This window comes from Pongo abelii, chromosome 18 (genome assembly GCF_028885655.2).
Source record: "Pongo abelii isolate AG06213 chromosome 18, NHGRI_mPonAbe1-v2.0_pri, whole genome shotgun sequence".
Taxonomy (NCBI): domain Eukaryota; kingdom Metazoa; phylum Chordata; class Mammalia; order Primates; family Hominidae; genus Pongo; species Pongo abelii.
The window spans coordinates 3,295,594-3,318,122 of record NC_072003.2 but is presented as its reverse complement, the minus strand read 5'-3'; the positions used below and the strand labels follow the sequence as shown (position 1 = coordinate 3,318,122).

General features: G+C 53.0%; 1 protein-coding gene and 1 long non-coding RNA gene across 17 annotated transcripts in view; one reads left to right on the top strand and one right to left on the bottom strand.

The window, feature by feature from the left end:
• Nucleotides 1-118: 118 nt before the first annotated feature.
• Nucleotides 119-7,974, bottom strand: ZNF213 (zinc finger protein 213). Of its 6 annotated transcripts, none has more exons than XM_009250395.4 (6): nucleotides 7,630-7,970; nucleotides 5,368-5,881; nucleotides 4,546-4,669; nucleotides 4,269-4,342; nucleotides 3,974-4,097; nucleotides 119-2,378 (listed from the first exon to the last, which is right to left on the bottom strand). In XM_009250395.4, exons 2-6 carry the CDS (start codon nucleotides 5,764-5,766, stop codon nucleotides 1,720-1,722), a joined length of 1,380 nt encoding a protein of 459 aa, XP_009248670.3. In that variant the 5' UTR covers nucleotides 5,767-5,881; nucleotides 7,630-7,970; the 3' UTR covers nucleotides 119-1,719. The 6 variants fall into 6 exon arrangements, with proteins under 6 accessions (XP_009248670.3, XP_024089713.2, XP_054390644.1 ...); XM_024233945.3 differs by having other exon boundaries at nucleotides 7,411-7,959; XM_054534669.2 differs by lacking the exon at nucleotides 4,269-4,342 and having other exon boundaries at nucleotides 4,546-4,731; nucleotides 7,630-7,974.
• Nucleotides 7,975-7,985: 11 nt separating this feature from the next.
• Nucleotides 7,986-22,529, top strand: part of LOC112129445 (uncharacterized) — a 20,413-nt gene continuing 5,869 nt past the window's right edge. The window contains exons 1-6 of one of the 11 annotated variants that reach the window (XR_008514798.2): nucleotides 7,990-8,490; nucleotides 10,079-10,154; nucleotides 10,902-10,985; nucleotides 11,108-11,258; nucleotides 13,717-15,096; nucleotides 17,405-17,759. This is a non-coding gene — a long non-coding RNA (uncharacterized LOC112129445). Of the gene's footprint in view, nucleotides 8,491-10,058; nucleotides 10,155-10,901; nucleotides 10,986-11,107; nucleotides 11,259-13,716; nucleotides 15,097-17,404; nucleotides 18,864-22,529 lie in introns of those variants that run through there. The other 10 variants (XR_010137709.1, XR_010137710.1, XR_010137706.1 and 7 more) reach the window with 10 other exon arrangements.

The following is a 22,529-nucleotide window of genomic DNA, read 5'->3' as shown; positions in this document are numbered from 1 at the left end:
GGCTCCCCCTGGTGACGGCACAGCAGCATGTGCCACCAGGACACAAGGCCAGGGCAAGGGGTTTATATTACAGGTATCCCCACCCTCCAGCCACCGAAAGAACAGAACAGCCTGGAGGTAAGTTTTCACGTTTATTAATACTCTTCTGTTGCCCTTTGGAGGTCCGTGGGGGGAGTCCTTGCAGGGCCTCTGGTCTGTCCCTGTTTACGGAAGGCAGTGCTCAGGAGGCAGCAGCAAAGTGCCAATGAAGCTGGGCGTTAGTGCCGATGGAGCGGTGTATGTTAGTGCTGATGGAGTGGGGCGCCGAGTGGGGCGTTAATGCCAATGGAGCGGGGCGTCAGTGCCGATGGCGCGAGGCGTCAGTGCCGATGGCGCGAGGCGCCAGTGCCGATGGAGCGGGGAGCCAGTGCCGGTGGAGCCGGGCGTTAGTGCCGATGGAGCGGGGCGCGGGTGCCGATGGAGCGGGGCATCGGTGCCAGTGGAGCGGGGCGTTAGTGCCGATGGAGAGGGGCATTAGTGCTGATGGAGCTGGACGTAGTGATGATGGAGCGGGGTGGTAATGCCGATGGAGCTGGACGTTAGTGACAATGGAGTGGGGCACCAGTGTCGATGGAGCGGGGCGTTAGTGCTGATGGAGTGGGGCGCCAATGCCAAAGGAGCGGGTCATTAGTGCCGCTGGAGTGGGGGCGTTACTGCCGATGGAGTGGAGCATTAGGGCTGATGGAGTAGGGCGCCGAGTGGAGCGTTAGTGCCGATGGAGCAGGGCGCCAGTACCGATGGAGCGGGCCCGTTGGAGTGGGGGCGTTAGTGCCGACGGAGTGGGGCGCTGAGTGGGGCGTTAGTGCCGATGGAGCAGGGCGCCAAGTGGGGCATTAGTGCCGATGGAGCAGGGTGCCAGGGCTGATGGAGTGGGGCGTTAGTGCCGATGATGTGGGGTGCTAGTGCTGAGTCTGGTGCAGCCGCACCTCTGGAGGAGCACATGGCAGCCAGGCGCCCTGTTCTTGGTCTCCAGGGTTGGCCTCCTGTGGCTTGAGCCACCATTATCCTCACCAGACTGGTGGGCAGGTGGCTCTCAGAGCCTCATGCTAGGGCAAGTAGGCCGAGGGCAAAGGCAGGCCAAGTCCATGTAGCCAGGACAGGGCAGAGTGGTCATGGCCTGGAAACGGGAGTGGCTGGGGGCCAGAAAGCCCCTGCCGCCGTGACTAACACCCACGGTCCCACAGGTGTGGGCTGTCTCTCCCAAAGCCCAGCAGCCCCCTGTGGGGCCAAGGCCAGTCCTCCACGCCCACTGAAAGGCACAGGTTGGCAGGGCAGAGGCCTGACCCACGGACCCACCCCACAGGGCGGGGGCCAAAGAGCCACACAGTCAAATGAGGCTCGGGGGCTTCTGGGAAGGGACCTAGACCTGAGTCCTCGCCACCCTGCTGCCCCTGCCGGGAATGTGTTGGGGCTCCAGGAAACTAGAGGGGAAGAGAAACGCTAGGCGCAGAAGGGGGAAAGAGGACAAGATTGGGGGCGGGAGGGGGAAGCTTCCGTTCCCTTTGAGTGCTGAGCAGGTCCTCAGAGCCGAGGAGGGCAGGCGAGCTCCGAGTGTGAGGTACCCTGGGGTCCCTCGGACAGCCCGGGAGGTGGCCACAGATGGAAGGAGAGTCCCAGTGGTGAACGAAGCAGGATGTGCCGTGGCTGGGCCTCCCCCGGGTTTCCGGCCAAGCCAGCTGCTCACCCCACGGGCTGGGCCATCTTGGCGTGCAGGCTCTGATGCGCGATGAGGTGCGCGCGCTGCTTGAAGCTCTTGTCGCACTCTCCGCAGCCGAAGGGCCGCTCACCGGTGTGCACACGCCGATGGTCCAGCAGGTAGGAGCGCAGCGAGAAGCTCTTGCCGCAGTCGCTGCAGCCGAAAGGCTTCTCGCCCGTGTGGATGCGCTGGTGGTCGGCCAGGTAGGCGCTGCGGCTGAAGCTCTTGCCGCACTCGGAACAGGAGAAGGGCTTCTCGCCCGTGTGCACGCCTTGGTGGCGCACCAGGTCCGAGGAGCTGCGGAAGCTCTTGTCGCACTCAGGGCACTTGTGTGGCTTCTCGCCCGTGTGCGTGCGCTGGTGCCGCGCCAGGTCCGAGCCCCAGCGGAAGCGCTTTCCACACTGCCCGCAGCTGTGCGGCTTCTCGGCTGCCAGGTCCCGGAACTGGCGCCGGCGAGTGGGTGGCCGCCCCCGTCGCGCGCCCACCACTGGGCCCAGGGCCGCCCTCGGCCGGTTCTCGCTCTCCCAGGCCTCAGCCTCCTCGGGGCTCCAGGACACAGTCACGTCGCTGCCTGTCTGGCCTGGCACCACCGGCACCACCTCCTGCAGCCGGGACTTCTCACTTTGGCCTTTGAGCCCCAAACCTGCAAAGGGAAGGAGGCGACCTCTTCAGTCCCACTCGGTTCTGCGGCCAGAGCTGAGGTGAGGAAGAAACAAGGCTGGGAAAAGCTCCCTGCCCTCCAGGTTCAGAAAACCCTGGGTTCACACAGCTGAATCCTCAGGTTCCTCATCTATAAAACAGGGATGATTGGCCGGGCGCAGTGGCTCAAGCCTGTAATCCCAACATTTTGGGAGGCTGAGGCGGGCGGATCACCTGAAGTTAGGAGTTCGAGACCAGCCTAGCCAACATGGCGAAACCCCGTCTCTACTAAAAAATGCAAAAATCAGCAGGGCCTGGTGGCGCACATGTGTAATCCCAGCTACTCAGGAGGCTAAGGCAGAAGAATCACTTGAACCCAGGAAGCGGAGGTTGCAGTGAGCCGGGATCATGCCATTGCGCTCCAAGAGCGAGACTTTGTCTCAAAAACAAACAAAAACACAAATAAATCAAGGATGATGAAAAAATTCGGCAGAGCAGCAGTCTGAATAAGCCTCTGATCCCGCCTGCATGGGCCAGCCCCCTAAGCCATCTGTGCCCTGCAGGCCACACTGAGATCCAATCTCCCACTCTGAACCCGATATCAAGCTCCACAGCAGAACAATTTATAGTAATTTTGAAAATTTTCAAGGGCCGGGCGCGGTGGCTCACACCTGTAATCCCAGCACTTTGGGAGGTCGAGGCAGGCGGATCACGAAGTCAGGAGTTCGAGACCAGCCTGACCAACATGGTGGAAACTCGTCTCTATTAAAAATACAAAAAAATTAGCCGGGCATGGTGGCTCATGCCTGTAATCCCAGCTACTCAGGCTGAGGCAGGAGAACTGCTTGAACCCGGGAGGTGGAAGTTTCAGTGAGCTGAGGTCACACCACTGCATTCCGGCCTGGCGACAGAGCAAGACTCCATCTCAAAAAAAAAAAGAAAGAAAATTTTTCCCAACTGTCACAGTCGGAAACTGAGGAGCCAAACTGGTCTAGCTAGGGTGGCTCCCTTCACCACACAGGCTCTAGTTCTCCAAACTCAACACAGATCTGGACAGATCTCGACAGAGGTCGCAGCCCATCCCGCTGCGAGTGTGGACTGAACAAGATGATCCCTGATGGTGCTGAGAAGGGGCCTGGCATGGAGAGGGACCTGGTAAGTGCAGTTCTGACGAGCAGGGGCCCAGGCTGATGAGCAGCTGGGGTTCCCCGTCAGCACCCCTGCTCCTAGCAGCCCAAGGTGGCCTCACAACTATGCCTGATCCAAGTCCCAGCTGTGTCCCTTCAGCATCCACTGACCTGAGTCTGAGGTCCCTTATGTGTAAAATGGGGACAATACTTCCATGCACTAGGTTGTGAAACTCAAAGAAGTTGCCCTCACAAGCGCTCATGCAGGGCTGGGCAGTGCCAGCGCCGTCCCACGCTGCGTGTGGAAACACACAAAAACTGATCGTCAGCCAAGAAAGGAGTTACTCAGGCTCCTGGCAAGACCTAGGGAGAGCCTCCTTTGGAACCAGCTAAGGATGGGGTGGGAAACAAGACTGAAGTTCCAGCAGAATGTGGGGCGGCCAGCCTGGACCCAAAGGCCCTGGGTGCTTACCCAGGGTGGTGTTCCGGGAGTTCTCCCGCTTTATGTCCCAGAAGAGATCCCGCTGAGCAGGGTCCAGGGTGCCCCATTCTTCCCGGGAGAAATAGAATGGAATGTCTCCCAATGCCACAGGTCCCTGGAATGGGGTAAGAAGACCCGGCTCAGGGCTCCCTTGCTCAGGCCTCCCAGCAGCACTGGCGGGGACAGGATGGGTCAGATGAAAGAGGCCTGATGGGACAGCAAGTCCCATTTTACAAACTCAACAGAGCCAAGTGCCTTATAGAAGACAAAGGGACTGGTGACTCACATGGACCCCAGAGACAAAGCAGGTGTCCGTCGTCTCTCTGGTACGCCCCTCTTTAAGAAGAGCAGGAGGCTGGGCTGAAGGAGAAGAATGGAGCCTTAGAAAGGCCAGCCCAGGCTTGACACCAACGCCTATGGCCTCCCCAGCCTGTGCGCATGCACGCACGCCCTGGACTTCACAGAGGGAGCTGTCCTGCCTGTGACCCTTAGGGCAACGCCGGTGACAAAGCTAGGTCCCTGACCAGCCACTCTACTGCCGACAAGGATGGAGGCTTACTCACCGCTATGGCTGTGCTGCTCCTGGGGAACAGATGGCCGCCTCCGTGCCCCCACCACTGGGGGAGGCCCCTTGGCCTGAGATCCCTGGCCTGCAGCCTCGGGTTCCGCCTCCTCCGAGGGCACATCCTGTGCAGGAACCACAATATGCTCATCAGCCCGAGACCAGACCGGGGGAGACAGTTTATTCCCTGGGAAGGAGACACAGGACATGACCCTCAGGATACTGGGGTGTGAGAAGGAGACCAATATGGTGCCCCAGGAAAGTCCAGAGGAGAATGTGGTACCAGGTAATGCTGTGTGCCCAAGGATGCTCCCCGATCATTCACGAGGCAAGAACCAGCCCTGAAAGGCCAGAATCACAGCCACTTAGCAAGGGGGTAGCTAGGGACCCTCCTGCCAGAGGCAGAACCCCATCCCCCAGCCACTCATTAGAACCTCCCCAGATGCATCCAATGTGAAGGACCCAACATCCCACAAGGTAGCAGGGGCCCCGGACAGCTCCACCTTCTCGCCCCACTCTGGAGCTGGCTCTATGTACATCCTTGTGTCCCCAGAGCCAGGCCTAGAGCAAAATGCAAATAAACATCAGCAGACCCTACATGGAACTAAAACCTCCTATGTGGAACATTCGCACTTCAGCCCTATTGCTGCCTTCCAAAGCCACAAAAAATAAATCACATTTACTTTGGATTGCATCTTTCAGAAAAGCACCCATGGCACGCTGTGCTTGTGTGAGCCTCTGGGAGAGTTATCTTTGCAGGGTACCCACTTCTCTTGAGCTCAGGTACCATCCAGGTGCCCCTGGATGTGGAAGGGCCCCTCACCTGTGGCCAGGCTTTCACTGGCTGCTTCTGTAGGTCCTCCACCAAGGCGACAGCCTCCTCGCCACTTCCCGGGTGCTGCTCACGCACCCAGCCCTGGATCTCCCCTGGCAGCACTGCCAGGAACTGCTCCAGCACCAGCAGCTCCAGGATCTGCTCCTTGGTACGCAGCTCAGGCCGCAACCAGCGGCAGCAGAGCTCCCAGAGCTGGCTGAAGGCCTCATGAGGCCCATGCACATCCCCATAGCAGAATTGCCGGAAGCGCTGGCGGCAGGCTTCGGAATCCCTGCCGTCCTCATGCTGGGCAGATTCCTGTTCCCAGGAGGAATCTTCCACTTTCACAATCAGAAGCCCTTCTCCCTCCCCAGGGGCCTGGTCCTGGGGCTCCAAGGGGGCTGCCATTCCCCTGGCCTGAGGCTCAGGGTTGGTCGGCCTCAACCTGGGCCCCAGAACCTGTACTTTCAGTCTCCCAGAGGGATCCCCTGTGGTAGCTGGGCCGGCATCTGGATGTGTACTCCTGGGGAAAGAGCAAAATGGCAGGACTGAGGAAGAAGGATGTGGAATACAAGAGCAAACCCCAGGCTGAAGAGCCATCCAGTCCCCATCCTTTCATGGCCCTGAAGCCTTTTCTAGGCTTTACTGTAATGCCTTGCTCACGTGACTGTCTCTCCTATTAACACAGGCCCACAAGCTCTCATCCCAAAGCCAAAAATCCAAAACCCGGGTATTTCACAACTCTTTGACAGCAAAACCCAAAGTCATTCATTTGGCAGCACCACCTGACCTGATATAAGCATATTTATAATCTCAATTTATTCCACTACTCAAAATTATGGTGGAAATATTAATAACATATATCTTCAGTTTATAAAAATTCATTGAGCTATACCCACTGATGTGTTTTTCTGTATGTACATTATACATCAATTAAATATCTTTTTTTTTTTTTTGAGACAGAGTCTCACTCTGTCGCTCAGGCTGGAGTGCAGTGGCACAATCTCAGTTCACTGCAACCTCCGCCTGCCGGGTTCAAGTGATTCTCCTGCTTCAGCCTCCCAAGTAGCTGGGACTACAGGCACCAGCTACCACGTCCAGCTAATTTTTTGTATTTTTAGTAGAGACGAGGTTTCACCATGTTGGCCAGGATGGTCTCAAACTCCTGACCTTGTGATCCACCCACCTCGGCCTCCTAAAGTGCTGGGATTACAGGCGTGAGCCACTGCGCCCGGCCTAATTAAAAAATTTTAACTGATATGTTTCATTATTTAGTGTTGCCCCAGATTCCTCTGGAGATGTGCTTGATATATCGTATGTGCACTATATTATGTTTATCAAATTTGAAAACCTCTGAATTCCAAAACACATCTGGCCCTGAGGTGTCACAGAAGGGCTCACAGACACCATCCAAAGCCATTTATCCACAGGTATATATAAATGTATGACACATTTATACCTTACATTGTTACTCTTTACTGAAAAGTGTATTATGCAATTTTCAGTAATCGATTTTTTATTTCAACAATAAAAATACAAACTGGCCGGGCTTGGTGGCTTATGCCTGTAATCCCAGCATTTTGGGAGACAGACACAGGACGATTGCTTGAGGCGAGGGGTTCAAGACCCCTTTGGGAAGACAATGTGAGACGCCATCTGTACCAAAAAACAAAAAAAGCCAGGTGGGGCTCCTGTAGTCCCAGCTACTGGGGAGGCTGAGGAGGGAAGATTGCTTGAGTCCAGGAGTTTGAGGTTGCAATGAGCTATGACCGCACCACTGTACTCCAGCCTGGGCAACAGAGTGAGACCATCTCAAAAAAAAAGAAAAGTAAAAAGAAAAAAAAAAGCAAACCATCGTAATAAAAAAAGGGAAGATTCAAACAATATAGAAATCCGTAAAACTCTCCCTTCCTCAATGCCATTGTACCCCCCGACTTAACAGTCTGACAAATGACGTCCCAGACCTTTTCCTGTGCTTTCACTAAAAAAGCCATCCATAGGGGGGAGAAAAGGAAAGGTGCTTGATGTGTTTTCACATAAATGAGAACTTACTGCACAGACATTAGCGGCACTATGAGCTTCCGCGGTATGGATATGCTCTAGTTTCTTAATCAATACTCGAGTGATGCATTCGGGTTGTTTCCAATTCTTTAGTCCACCCTAAGCACTTTATTTATTCTGCTCCTCACAACACCCCTGAAAGGTGCGTGCACCATTCTCATCCTCTGGTGACTTCGAAGAAGACTTTCCTCGAAGAGGGCCAGGACTCACCAGGGTCGCTCAGCAGGACACGGCAGGCGGGAAGGAGAGCCAGCCGGAGCCCCGCGCTGTCCCCCGCAGCCTCGCCCGCGGGGCGAGCGACGATCGTGCAGGGGCGTCTGCCGGGGGACCAAGGAGGCAGAGCGGCGCGGGGGACCAGCACTTCCTAGCAGTGCGCGCGCCCTCCGGCCTCTGCCTCGGGCGCTGATCCCGGCCACCCGGAGCCCGGTGCTTGTTGTCGGAGCCAGACGGCCAGAGCACCCGTCCCCGCCCCCGCCCCCGAAACACACAACGCCCACGACTGCCCAGAAGATCCCACTTCCGCCGCGAGCTCCCGGCGCCGGAAGTCCTCGCGGGGCTCGCTGGGAAACTACGCAGGGCAAGCATTCCCCAGCTCCCAGAAAGCCGTTCGTCCACTGAGCTCACCTTCTCCTTAACTGATGGCCAATGAACAGGAAGAATTCTCAGGCTGCCTATTAGAAGACGGAAAGGCCATACGCGTCATACATCTGCATCCGGAAGGAAAGGCGAGGCTCTGCATCTAGATTTACTTCGTTCTCTTTCGTCTCCGCTTTTTTCCCCACATTTCCTTGCGCCCCTGGCCCTTGGGCGACAAAAAGGGGAAGCCAGGGCTGGCCTGAGGAACGGAGAGGGCACATGGCCTAACCACGAGTGGAGCTTCTGCTCCGCCCGAAGGGATGCGCTGGAGCGGCCTCTTCCTTCCGTCACGGTCTTTCTTTGCCAACTAGTAGGTGAGGGCCGTAAGGCCGCGGGCCGTGGAGCTCGGGCCGGGGAGACTCGTTTCCAGCCTCTTGGGTCCCGCTCCTCCCAGTTCCCCGGAGAGGCGTGGAGCTTGCTGGGAAGTGCCCTCAGGTAAGGGGCGCGGAGCCTCCTGCGGCGATCCTCTGTCTTCGGGTCGCCTTAGCAGGACGCGCGGCAAGCGGGACACTGACCTGGCCGGAGTCCCGCGCTCTCCCACCAGCTGCTACGTCCACGAGTTGCTGCTGGGCGGCAGGGGTCCCACGGCCCGGAGGGATCTAGAGCAAGGGGGCTCGGGGTCCTTTCCATACCCTCGGATCCTCTCCCATTCTCTCCACGCCTCGACCCGGCAATGATCTTAGGCTCCAGATATCTTTCATAAATGGAAAGAGCTTTCTTGGTTTGTTTTGTCTTAACTATGCAGGTGTTGCATGCTTGGAAGAGAAAATTAAGAAAGTTAATTGGAAAACCATAAAGATAGCTTTCTCGTGATAGCCACAAGGCTTGCTCCCTCACTCTGCTCATATGTCACCCCCTCAAGGAGGCCTTCCTCAGCTCTGTAAACAACCTCTGCGCGGCCTTACTTTTCTCCCTAATGTTTACCACTACCTGACATATACTTGTTTCCCACGACTCAACGATAAGTGTTCATGAGGGCAGACACTTTTTAATGCCCTACCACAAGCATGTAGAATTGTGCCTGGCACATGGTAGATGCTTAGTAAATATTTGTTTAATGAATGAAGGTAAAAAACATTTATAATACGACCATCCAGGAATAAGCACTATTCATATTTTAGTCTGTTCTTACAGTTTTACTGTTCAGACAGATATATGTCTGTGAATATATATGTATTATATATATATGTGTGTGTGTATATATATATATATATATATATCTTTTTTTTTTTTTTGAGACGGAGTCTCGCTCTGTCACCCAGGCTGGACTGCAGTGGCGCGATCTTGGCTCACTGTAACCTCCGCCTCCTGGATTCAAGCGATTCTCCTGCCTCAGCCTCCCGAGTAGCTAGGATTACAGGCATGTGTCACCACGCCCGGCTAATTTTGTATTTTTAGTAGAGACGGGGTTTCTCCATGTTAGTCAGGCTGGTCTCGAACTCCTGACCTCAGGTGATCTGCCCGCCTCGGCCTCCCAAAGTGCTGAGATTACAGACATGAGCCACCGTGCCCAGTGGAATTTTCATATTTTAAGTCCCCCAGCCTTGGACATTTAGATTGTTTCTATCTTTATGTATTTGCAGATATGCTTCTACATACACCTTTATGCATTTGCTTGAACATTTCCCTGAGAAAAACTAGAAATGGAATTGCCAGATTACTTTGTGTACATGTTTCCAAACTGTCCTCCAGAAAGAATGTAATGCTTTGAACTTCCACTTGAGACTCAAATGTTTACCTTCCTCTGTTCCTCCAGATTTGGACATGTACAGTGTTCAGCCGTTGTTGTGGCATTCCAGTTCAATTGGGAAACAGCTTGATGTAGCGTCCCCATAAGGTCCACAGTAATTAAGTTTTTTTTTTTTTTTTGGTGCAGTGGTGCAATTTTGTGGCTCACTGCAACCTCCACCTCCCAGGTTCAAGTGATCCTCACACCTCAGCCTCCCTAGTAGCTGGGATTACAGGTGCACGCCACCACACCAGGCTAATTTTTGTATTTTTAGTAGAGATGGGGTTTTACCAGGTTAGCCAGGCTGGTCTTGAACTCCTGACCTCAAGGGATCCGCCTGCCTCAGCTTTCCAAAGTGCTGGGATTACAGGTGAGAACCACTGCACCCATCCTATTAAACTTTTAAATCATGATAGTTACCATGTATAGAGTGTTTATATGCCAGGCATTGAGCTAAGTCCTTTACATCTTGCGCTCATTCTGTGCAGCAGCCTAATGGGAGAAATTCCATGAATATAGTTACCATTTTCTTGATTTCTAGAGAAGCTGGATATGTTTTCTTTTTTTCAAGTATTATTTCTATTTATCCTTTTGTGAATTGTCTGTTGTTATTTTCATTGGAATATTCTTTTTTTTTGACAGAGTCTCACTCTGTTGCCCAGGCTGGAGTGCAATGGCGCGATCTCGGCTCATTGCAAACCTCTGCCTCCCGGGTTCAGGCAATTCTCCTGCCTCACCCTCCCGAGTAGCTGGGATTACAGGCATCCACCACCACGCCCAGCTAATTTTTCGTATTTTTAGTAGAGATGGGGTTTTGCCATGTTGGCCAGGCTGGTCTCGAACTCCTGACCTCAGGTGATCCACCCATTTCGGCCTCCCAAAGTGCTGGGATTACAGGCATGAGCCCCCGTGCCCGGCCACACCATTATTTTGAAGAGAAAATTTGATAAAAATAATTGGTCAGTTGTAAAGATGGTTAACTACCCAACTGGGTAAGAGAGATTTCTAAGAGTTACAGAATAGCAACTGCAGGAAGGAACTTGTGCCCTTAGGACTGAGGAAGTAAAAAGGAAGGAAACTTGGAAACACGAAAGAGTCCTTCCCCTTTCAATTCAAGGTGGAGACTGGACCTCAGAGAGGGAGTGGGTGCCCTGAGAACTCACAGCTGGCGGACAGCGGAAAGGGCAGAACCCGGACCAAGGTGAGGACAGCGGAACTGAAGTTCTGCTGGTTACCTCTCCTGCCCTCCGCTGGCCGCACTGGAGAAGACAGCCCCTCCCTCCTGCTCTGACCTGACAGTGTTCATCCATCGCCCTCTATTAGGGAAGAACAACATCAAGCTGGCTAGCAAGGAACTGTATACAGGGTCCAGCTGGGTATCACACTGGATCTCACCCAAAGCTGAGATGTGATCCAGCTCAGTATCACAAAGCAGAACGAAAAGGATGTGTTCGGGCTGAGAGGCAATACATTGGTAAGTGGCACATGAACTGTATTTTCTATTGAGCATTGCTGGTATATGGCAAATTTGCATAAAATTATATTGAAATTGACTACCTGATTGCACTTTCTTATTCCTTCTGATAATTTTTCACGTGTTCTTTTTCTTTCTTTCTTTAGATGGAGTCTCGCTCTGTCGCCCAGGCTGGAGTCCAGTGGCGCGATCTCGGTTCACTGCAAGCTCTGCCTCCCGGGTTCATGCCATTCTCCTGCCTCAGCCTCCCGAGTAGCTGGGACTACAGGCGCCCGCCACCACGCCTGGCTATTTTTTTTTTTGAGATGGAGTCTCACTCTGTTACCCAGGCTGGAGTGCAGTGGCGTGATCTCAGCTCACTGCAAACTCCGCCTCCCGGGTTCATGCCATTCTCTTGCCTCAGCCTCCCGAGTAGCTGGGACTACAGGCACCCACCACCACACCTGGCTAATTTTTTGTATTTTTAGTAGAGACGGAGTTTCACCATGTTAGCCAGGATGGTCTCGATCTCCTGACCTCGTGATCCACCTGCCTCGGCCTCTTTTTTGTATTTTTAGTAGAGATTTCACCGTGTTAGCCAGGATGGTCTCGATCTCCTGACCCCATGATCTGCCCGCCTCAGCCTCCCAAAGTGCTAGGATTACAGGCGTGAGCCACCGCGCCTGGTCATTTATGTATTTAGTTAGTTAGTTAGTTTTGAGACGGAGTCTTGCTCTGTAGCCCAGGCTGAAGTGCAGTGGCGCCATCGCGGCTCACTGCAACCTCCACCTCCCACGTTCAAGCAATTCTCCTGCCTCAGCCTCCCAAGTAACTGGGATTATAGGAGCATACCACCATATCTGGCTAATTTTTTGTATTTTTAGTAGAGATGAGGTTTCACCATGTTGGCTAGGCTGGTCTCGAACTCCTGATCTCATGATCCACCCGCCTTGGCCTCCCAAAGTGCTGGGATTACAGGCAATTCTGCTGCCTCAGCCTCTCAAGTAGCTGGGATTACAGGTGTGTGCCACCATGCCCGGCTAATTTTTGTATTTTTAGTAGAGATGAGGTTTCGCCATGTTGCCCAAACTGGTCTCAAACTCCTGACCTCAAGTGATCTACCTGCCTTGGTCTCCTAAAGTGTTGAGATTACAGGCATGAGCCATCGCGACCGGCCCACTGTTTTTTCTAGCTAGAAAATATAGTCTGAAGTGGCCAGGTGCAGTGGCTTACGCCTGTAATCCCAGCACTTTGGGAGGCAGAGGCGGGTGGATCATGAGGTCAGGAGATCGAGACCATCCTGGCTAACACGGTGAAACCCCAGCTCTACTAAAAATACAAAAAATTAGCCAGACGTGGTGGCAGGCGCCTGTGGTCCCAGCTAGTCAGGAGGCTGAGGCAGGATAATGGCGCGAACCCGGGAGGCGGAGCTTGCAGTGAGCCAAGATCGCACCACTGCACTCCAGCCTGGGCGACAGAGCGAGACTCTGTCTCAAAAAAACAAAAAAAAAAAAAGAGAAGATAGTCTAAGGCCAGGTGTGGTGGCTCATGCCTGTAATCCCAACACTTGGGGAGGCTGAGGCGGGTGGATCATGAGGTCAGGAAATCGAGACCATCCTGGGTAACCTGGTAAAACCCTGTCTCTACTAAAAATACAAAAAATTAGCCAGACGTGGTGACGGGCACCTTGTCCCAGCTACTTGGCAGGCTGAGGCAGGAGAATGGCGTGAGCCCAGGATGCGGAGGTTGCAGTGAGCTGAGATCGCGCCACTGCACTCCAGCCTGGGTGACAGAGCGATACTCCGTCTCAAAAAAAAAGAAAACATAGTCTATAAATAATGAAGAAAGTAAAGTGAACCTGGGAGGTGGAGGTTATAGTGAGCTGAGATCACGCCTCTGCACTTCAGCCTGGGCAGCAGCAAGACTCCGTCTCAAAAAAAAAAGAAAAGAAATATGCGAGCTGCTAAGCTAGGCAGTTCTGGCTCAAGATCTCTCATGATACTGCAGACACCACACCAACGAGGACCCCAGTCCTCTGGCACTGGAGGACCCACTTAGAAGGCGGATCACTCACATGGCTCTTGGCAGGAGACCTCAGTTCCTCCCCACGTAGGCCTCCCTATAGGACTGCTTGAGTGTCCCATTTGCCAAATGATCTAAATATGTTCCGGTTTTGATTGGCTACTCTGCAATGTGGGCCGTTATCTAGCAGATTCAGTGGGGCTTGAAGTGTCAGTTCCTGCTGCAGGGATGTTATATGGAACCTTTGGCAGGCCGCTACAGACGAATCATAATATAAACCTGTGCTAATTATTGATTACGTCGCAGCTCCTGCATTGCCTGCTCTGTGAAATGTTTCTGGCCCTTTAGTTTTTCCTTTACCAGCTGGCATGGTCTTAAGCTTTGTCAGTAGAGGGCGCTGGAGAGACATTGCAGGAGACAAGAGTTTCCCTTCCTGCTTCTGGTGTGTTCTCTCTAGGCTCCGGCAGGACGGGTGACTTCTTCCGAGTCTGGCTTCTGCAGCACACAGGGCTTCGCCAGCACCCAGCTCCTGCAGCATGGACAGCCCGTGTGACAGCAGGCGCCCACAGCCTGCAAAGCTTCTCCAGTGCCGCCTCCTCAGTGAACCGCAAGCAGCGGCACCTAGCAGCTTTCTCCACCACGCTCTTCAGGTAGTTCTGTAGCAGTGCGTTTCTCATGAGACACTTCCCTGTGAGCAGTTTTTTCTACCCTTGAGGATGGATTTCCAGCAAGTTCTGCCCATGTGGTACCACAGCCACTTCTCTGCCATTCAGTGAAACTGCAGATGTGCCCTCTTCACGGTCTGGATCTAAGCCCAGGGACCAGGAAACCTCTTGCTTGAGTGCTGGAACTCAGGTCAGAAGGTATGGCTGCTACTATCTGCTGTGACCAAAGAGAATCAGAGTTCTCTTTACTTCTTACCAGCCAACCTCTTGAAAATGCCTTTTTTTTTTTTTTTTTTTTTTTTTTTGAGACGGAGTCTCGCTCTGTTGCCCAGGCTGGAGTGCAGTGGCTCACTGCAACCTCCGCCTCCTGGGTTCAAGTGATTCTCCTGCCTCAGCCTCCCGAGTAGGTGGGATTACAGGCATGTGCCACCACGCCCAGCTAATTTTGTATTTTTAGTAGTGACGGGGTTTCTCCATGTGGTCAGGTTGGTCTCAAACTCTCGACCTCAGGTGATCCACCTGCCTCAGCCTCCCAAAGTGCTGGGATTACAGACGTTAGCCACAGCGCCGGGTCTAAGCCCTTTATAGCTTAATTCTATATATTAAATTTTCCCAGTTCAAATTACTGTGTGCTTCCCTTCTCCTGATTGGACCTTGCTTGATACAAAATTAGTACAAGGAGTGGTCTCAAGAGATAGATGCACAAAGAAGGGATATGGGGACGGATTTGGGTATTTGGGCTTGAGTGCAGACTGAGCTCCTTGACAATGAGAAATAGGATATGTATTAGTAAGGGTTCTCCAGAAACAGAATAACAGAATCTGCGTGTGTGTGTGTGTGTGTGTGTGTGTGTGTGTGTGTGTGTGTGTGTGTGTGTGTGTGTGTGTAGAGAGAGAGAGAGAGCTTTTATGTGTGTGTATATACGTATATATACACACACACACACTAAGATATTGCCTCACATGATTATGGCAGTCGAGAAGCCCCACAATCTGCTATCTGCAAGCTGGAAACCCAAGAAGGTCAGTGGTGTAGCATTCTTTTTTTCAGATGGGGTCTCCCTCTGTTGCCCAGGCTGGACTGCAGTGGCACAATCACAGCTCACTACAGCCTTGACTTCCCCAGCTCAAGCAATCTTCCCATCTCAGCCTCCTGAACAGCTGGGACTACAGGTAGACGCCACCATACCCAGCTAATTTGTTCTATATATTTTTTTTTATATAGAGATGGCCTCTCCTTATATTGCCTAGGCTGGTCTCGAACTCCCCTGGGCTCAAGCTATCCGCCTGCCTCCGCCTCCTAACAGTTTTGTAATTTTAAGGCCTGAGAGCCAAAGGCCAATGGTGTAGATTCCAATTCAAGACTCAAGGCCTGAGAATCAGGAGCACAAGACCAGGAGATCAATGTCCCAGTACCCAGGTCTCAAGTACTCAGGCACAGAGATAATTCAACCTTCCTCTGCCTTGATGTTCTGTTTAATTCCATACCGGATGGATGATGCCCACCCGTGTTGAGGGCCGTCTGCTTTACTCACTCAGCCAATTCAAACGTTAATCTCTTCTTGAGAAACCCTCATAGACACACCCAGAAATAATGTTTAACCAGCTGTCTGGGCATGCCTTGGCCCAGTAAAGTTTAACATGAAATTAACCATCACAGGATGCTGGTTATCCACGGCATGCAGTGATATCACAATTAATCAAGCAGCCACCTGCAGGTGATTATGAAGTGCCAATGAAAGCACATACCTGGTGGGAACAAGTAGCTGCTGCACTCGGCCATTATGGTGTCCACAGATGTATAATGATGATTATACAGCCATGGTATGGGATACATTATTTTTAGTGCACTTGAGCATTTACAGTGAGAAAATGACAAACCCAAGTCCCTTAGCTCAGTTCAAGTTATGGTCTGAGAACCTGAGAACTTCTGTGATAGCTTAGAAGCAGCTCTTATTTGTTATAGCCACAATACTGTCACTGAAAATCAAACACAAAACTTAACTGTAGAGTCGCTGAATAATAATGACAGCTAAATTCCCAGGCCCAACAAATCTCTCATATGAAAGTTACTACGCTGATTGGTAAAGAAGGTGATCCTGGCCAGGCGCAATGGTGCAGTCCTGTAATCCCAGTTACTCGGGAGGCTGAGGCAGGAGAATTGCTTGAACCTGGGAGGTGAGGTTGCAGGGGGCCGAGATGGCGCCACTGCACTTCCAGACTGGGCGACAGAGCGAGACTCTATCTCAAAAAAACAAAACAAAATGAAAAAACAGAAGGTGATCCTGAAACTCAAAGTGGGGATATATGTTTGGACCCAGATGAAATTGACAGTCTTGATTCCTTAAGTCACTCTGAGCCTCCTTTACCAGTAGAAGTAGTTTGCCCTCAGTATCTGAACAGAATAGCCTTTCTCTGCTTGAAAACCTTAGGATAACCTCCCCAGGGGCAGAAGACCTAAAAGGGAATGTCCATTTTCCTGAAAACCCACCACAATTGCACTGCATTGCCAGTAAACTCATAACAACTAGGGTCAAATCTCAACAGAATCTATATATGTGTGTGTGTGTATAGAGAGAGAGGCTGCACAAGCATGTGCAAGAGACAGAGAGAGAGGGGAAAGATACACATTATGACCCAGGAGGAAATAGCTTATACACTAAAATAATTCACTTTGCTAATATAAACTAGCAGAAACCTGGGGGACAGATGCAAGAGTAGATTCTAAGGATAGCATACCAAAGTGGACAGAATATAAAAAGAGATGAGATTAGACCGGGTGCAGTAGCTCATGCCTGTAGTCCCAGCACTTTAGGAGGCAGAGGCTGGAGAATCATCACTTGAGCCCAGGAGTTTGTTATCAGTTTGGGCAACATAGTTGAAACATAAAATACAAAAATTAGCGGGGGCGTCGTGGTGAGCACCTGTAGTCCCAGCTACTCAGAAAGCTGAGGTGGAAGGGTCGCTTGAGCTTGAGAGGTCAAGGCTGCAGTGAACTGTGATCATGCCACTGCACTTCAGCCTGCATGACAGAACAAGACTCTGTCACAAATTTAATGTTAGCATGTGTGGCTGTTGGTGGCTTTTTAGCAGTTTACTCCATTGGTTGGCTGAAATTTGGACTCAGTGGTGGCCTTCAGTTAACAAGGTTGAGATGGCTGAAGTGGCATGACAGGAAAGAAGGAAACCAAAGGCTCCTTTTCCTTAGGGAGATGGAAATGTTCAGTGGCCTTATCATGCATGACCTGTGTACCCACCCCATCCCCAGCTATCTTTTACCAGTAGACACTGGCTTCACTAAGTCTCTGAGAAAGGCATTAATGACAGAATCACCTGAATCCTTGAAAAGCTCTGTGGTTGCTCTGTGAGATCTGTGTTCATCTTCATGACTAGCCTAGGGCTTTGTTAGTTGAGAACATAAAAATTGCTGTCTTAAGTTACTGAGGTGCAGGCCATTCATTGGGTGCTGCCTTTACACCAGGCAGGAAGCCCACCTGACCCCACGTCTCAGGCTGCCAGAGAAGCGTGTGATGAGGAAGGCTGGACTATCTTCACAGGACACCGGGGAGAAGCCTCAAGCCACAGCCCCCTGACAAGTCTCAGCTCTCCAGCCTGTCTCCTGGCTCCCCTCCCCTCGACACGGGGGTGTTGGTGGGGGGGTCATTTCAGCTCCTGGGCACCAGTCTCCTCCTCATGTTTATCCTGTTCCCTTTGCTTGAAAGGTTCTTACTCCAGATCCTTGTAAAACGGCTTCTCACCCTTTGAGTCTCAGCTTAAATGTCCCCTCCTTGGAGGGGTCTTCCCTGACAATGAAGCTCCGACCGTCCTCTCCTGTTTTACCTAGTTCATTTTTTTCTGGCATTTATAACTACTTGAAGTTAAAGTGTGTGCCATGTATGTGTCTGTCAGTTTCCCCCACCACACTGGAACCCCACGAGGGCAAGGGTCTTTTCTGGAATCTTCATCACTTACAACTCAACATTTAGCAAAGGACCTTTGCTAAATTAACAGGCATTCATTTTGTATTTGAAAAATGAACAAGTGAGGCCGGGCGTGGTGGCTCACACCTGTAATCCCGGCACTTTGGGAGACCGAGGCGGGCTTGAGATCAGGACTTCGAGACCGGCCTGGCCAACATGGTGAAACCCCATTAAAAATACAAAAATTGGCTGGGCGCGGTGGCTCACGCCCGTAATCCCAACACTTTGGGAGGCTGAGGCGGGCGGATCACGAGGTTAGGAGTTCGAGACCAGCCTGGCCAACATAGTGAAACCCCGTCTCTACTAAAAATACAAAAATTAGCCGGGCATGGTGGCAGACGCCTGTAATCCCAGCTACTCGGGAGGCTGAGGCGGAAGAATCGCTTGCACCGGGAGGTGGAGATTGCAGTGAGCCGAGATCACGCCACTACACTCCAGCCTGGGCGACAGAGCACGAATCCATCTCCGAAAAAGAAACAAAACGAACGTGTGAGGAACGCAGCAAAGCCCCTACAGTTAACGTTTGCCGCCCTCTGCCCCTCAGGCACTCCAAAGCTGCAAGCCGCCTCGCGCAGCCCGCGCGTTTCTTCTTCTCCCCCGGAAGAGGGCACGGTCTCCTTCCTGGCCGCTGTCTGCCGGCCGTACCGCACGACAGCTGGCAGCACCGTCAGCCACTGCTCCGGAGCTCGGAAGATGCTCTAGCTCCGCGGCAAGTGCAGCGAACCCACCCAACCCTGGTGCAGGAGCCATTGCCGCAAATTGACAGGGAGTCCTCTGGGCCGGAAGTGGCCCTGGCCCTGCGCCATATGCTCTCTAGGACTGCAGGAGGCTCGGCATCTCGGTGATAGACCCAGGAAGTCAGTGGCTGGGCGGGGCGGGCTGTGAGGACTGAGGTCTGCAGCGAAGCCGAGTCCAGCCCCGTGGTCTTCGCTTCGTTCGGCAACGAACGCCCAGCGAAGGGTAAGACGAAATGCTTCAAAGACAGGATCCTGGAGCAGTTGCCGGGGCGGCCGTGCGGCTTGGGGCGTGGCGGGGGAGGGGGCGAGGGCCGGGCATAAACGTCAGCCGTGATTGGCTGGTTCTGCTGGAGCCGCCTTTATCCCCGCCCCGATGCCTGATTGGCTAAGGGCAGAGCGTGGGGCGAGCCCTCCTGGATTCAGTCCTGCGGGCGACGGGGCCGCAGAGCGAGAGGCTGGTTCCACGGGACCCTGCAGGCTCTGGGTCTCACTACACGGCCGGGCCCGGGAGCTGGGAGACGGTGTCCTAGGCTAGGACGGCGCTGAGGCCGACGCCCCCGGCCCAGAGGGGCAGCGCCGACAGCCGATCCCTGAGCGCTTGCAACAGGGACCTGGGGCCGCAGGGAAGCCAGGTGGGAAGCCAGGATGCAAACATCCTGCCTCTCCGCCTCCGCCCTCACTGTGCTCCTGACACCGCGTCAGTGATGATCTGGTGGGGTTCTCCAGTGGCCGAGAAGCCCCGAGGAAGCCAGGGAAACCTCTGAATCTCCTCACCCTCTACCCAGGGAGACACCAAGACCCTTACCTGGCTTCTTCCCTCCAGCCTCCCACCTCTCAGTGACGCCCATCACCCACCGAACTATGAGCACCCTTCAGCCTGGCGTTCCAGGCCCTTCCCTGGCACAGCCCCTACTCCTCCCTGTCTTCTTTACGCTTGTCGAATATTTCCCAAACTGCCAAGTTCCACTCTTAAGATACTCTTGCCAGATCTATCCCACAATGGGGCCTCTGGAGGGATCCCTAGAAGGAGAAGTGGGCCAGCCCTAGGGAATGGCCATCTGCAGGCACCGTCCACGGGGCCCTTGGAACCCGTGCCCCTGCACTCTGCCATGAAAGGGGAGACGTTTCACCAGGATACTGTGTGCTCCCTGGAGGCCAGAGTGAAGTTTTTAAATGACTCCCTAGATCACTCAGCGGTCTTTTTTTTGAGACAGAGTCTTGCTCTGTTTGTTGCCCAGGCTGGAGGGCAGTGGTGTGATCACAGTTCACTGCAGCCTCAACCTCCCAGGCTCAGGCGATCCTCCCACCCCAGCCTCCCAAGTAGCTGATACTACAGGCACGCACCACCATGCTTGGCTAATTTTTTAAATGATTTAGAGACGAGGGTCTTGCTATGTTGCCCAAGCTGGTCTCAAACTCCTGACTTCAAGCCATCCTCCTGCCTCAGCCTCCCTAAGTGCTCAGATCACAGGTGTAAGCCACCACACCGAGCCTCGACAGACCTCTGAATCACTCAGGTCCTGACATCTGGTCCCTGGCACGCTGGCCAAGGAGCCTAAGGAACTGAAATTAAAGCAAGCAACACTCACTGTGCAAGTGAGTACTCTGCTCAGCTCTCTTGCCAAGTGATGACGGCTTCCAGGGTCATTTTAGCAACTCTCCCACCTCTATCTCTCTCCTTACTTAGAAAATGAGCTCTTTGAGAGCAACCCTGCTTTACAAATGAGTCTCCCTCACCCCCTTACACTGAGCCAAGCAGAGCAATCCTATTTCTGGCTGAGTGATTGGAACCATGAAGACAAACTGAAGGGAGGAAACAGCTTTTTTTCTGGCCTTAGAAATAATCATTTAATTCAACCAATCCTGCCAGCATCCCTAGCCTAGATTCTAGAGACCTCCTGGATAACATCAAGTCCTGCCTGGGCTTCCACTAGTGAGCAGCCCCCTGGTGTCCAGTTGATTACATCCCACCTCACCCACATCTCTAGCTGAGTCTAACATTCCTGAGGGTCAAGTCTATTGTCCTACTCTCTCTCTGTTTTGTTGTTGTTGTTGTTTTTTTTTTAGACAGAGTCTCACTCTGTCATTCAGGCTGGAGTGCAGTGGCAAGATCTCAGCTCACTGTGACCTCCACCTCCTGGCTTCAAGCAATTCTCCTGCCTCAGCGTCCCAAGTCGCTGGAACTACAGGTGCCTGCCACCATGCCCAGCTAATTTTTGTATTTTTAGTAGAGACAGGGTTTCACCATGTTGGTCAGGCTGGTCTTAAACTCCTGGCCTCAAGTGATCCACCCACCTAGGCCTCCCAAAGTGCTGAGATTACAGGTGTGAGTCACTGCGCCTGGCCTTGTCCTCCTCTTTTTAGATAGCCCTGCATGGGTCCTAGTAGTGTACACCAGTAGTCCAAGCTACTTGGGAAGCTGAGGTGAGTGGATCACTTGAGCCCAGGAGTTCCAGACCAGCCTGGGCAACATAGCAAGACCCCGTCTCTATTTTTAAAAAGACAAAAAAAAAAAAAAAAAAAAAACTGGGCTAACAATGCACACTTACATTGTTGTGGAGAGCTGTATCTACAATGCTTGGCCCCGTGCCTGGAACAGCAGCTGCTTGACAACTGGCAGCTATGATTACTCTTCTCAGTCTACCGTCCTCGGCAAGTCACTCTGTTCCTTAGGATCTGGGAGCCAACCAGGGTTGTGGCCACCCTGGTGGCCCTATAATCCACAAAGACAGGTGGGGTCTCAAGGGCCTTCTTGGTGCAGACATCCTCGTGATCAGTTGGTGTTAGAGCTGAAAGTTATCTTGGGAGCTGGGCCACAAATACAGGATGATAGGCAGGCTGAGCCCATCCCCACCCAGGGAAAAAAGCAGAGAATGGGAGTTGGGAGCTACCGAGGTTAAAACCAGGGAAAGAGGCCAGGCACGGTAGCTCACGCCTGTAATCCCAGCACTTTGGGAAGCTGAGGTGGGCAGATCACCTGAGGTCAGGAGTTCAATACCAGCCTGGCCAACACGGTGAAACCCTGTCTCCACCAAAAATACAAAAAATTAGCGAGGCATGTGGCGCACACCTGTAGTCCCAGCTACCCGGGACACTGAGGCAGGAAAACCGCTGGGACCCAGGAGCCAGAGGTTGCAGTGAGCCAAGATCGTGCCAGTGCACTCCAGCCTGGACAATATAGCAAGCCTCTGCCTCAAAAAACAAACAAACAAAAACAGGGGGCCGGGTGCGGTGGCTCAGGCCTGTAATCCCAGCACTTTGAGAGGCCGAGGTGGGTGGATCACAAGATCAGGAGATCAAGACCATCCTGGCTAACATGGTGAAACCCTGTCTCTACTAAAAATACAAAAATTAGCCAGGCATGGTGGCGTGCGCCTGTAGTGTGTGTTCCCAGCTACTCAGGAGGCTGAGGCAGCAGAATCACTTGAACCCAGGAGGTGGAGGTTGCAGTGAGTGGAGATCGGGCCACTGCACTCCGGCCTGGGCGACAGAGCAAGACTGTGTCGCAAAAACAAAAACAAAAACGCCAGTGGGAAGACCGGGAGTAAATCAAAGCTCAGAGCCAGGCAGGGGCAAGCAGGGTGAATTATATAGGACATATACGAAGAGGCCAAGGAGGTGAGACATAGCAGAGGCAGGTGACAGCAGCTGCAGCAGGGGCCAAGAAGGAAAGTGGCCCCTGGTGAGTGAGGAGCCCTCGCAGGAGCACAGGCAGGCCATGGTGGGGGCAAACGGCAAAGGCCAGTCACAAAACTCAGCTGCCGATGCCTGGGTGGGAGATGGGGCATGCAGGAGTTTCCGGACCAGTTCTGCTTGCTCCTGGCTTCCAAAGAGAAGAGCGGAGGGAGAGTGCGGGCTCAGTAAGTAGTGCCCTTGGGTCAAGTGGCAT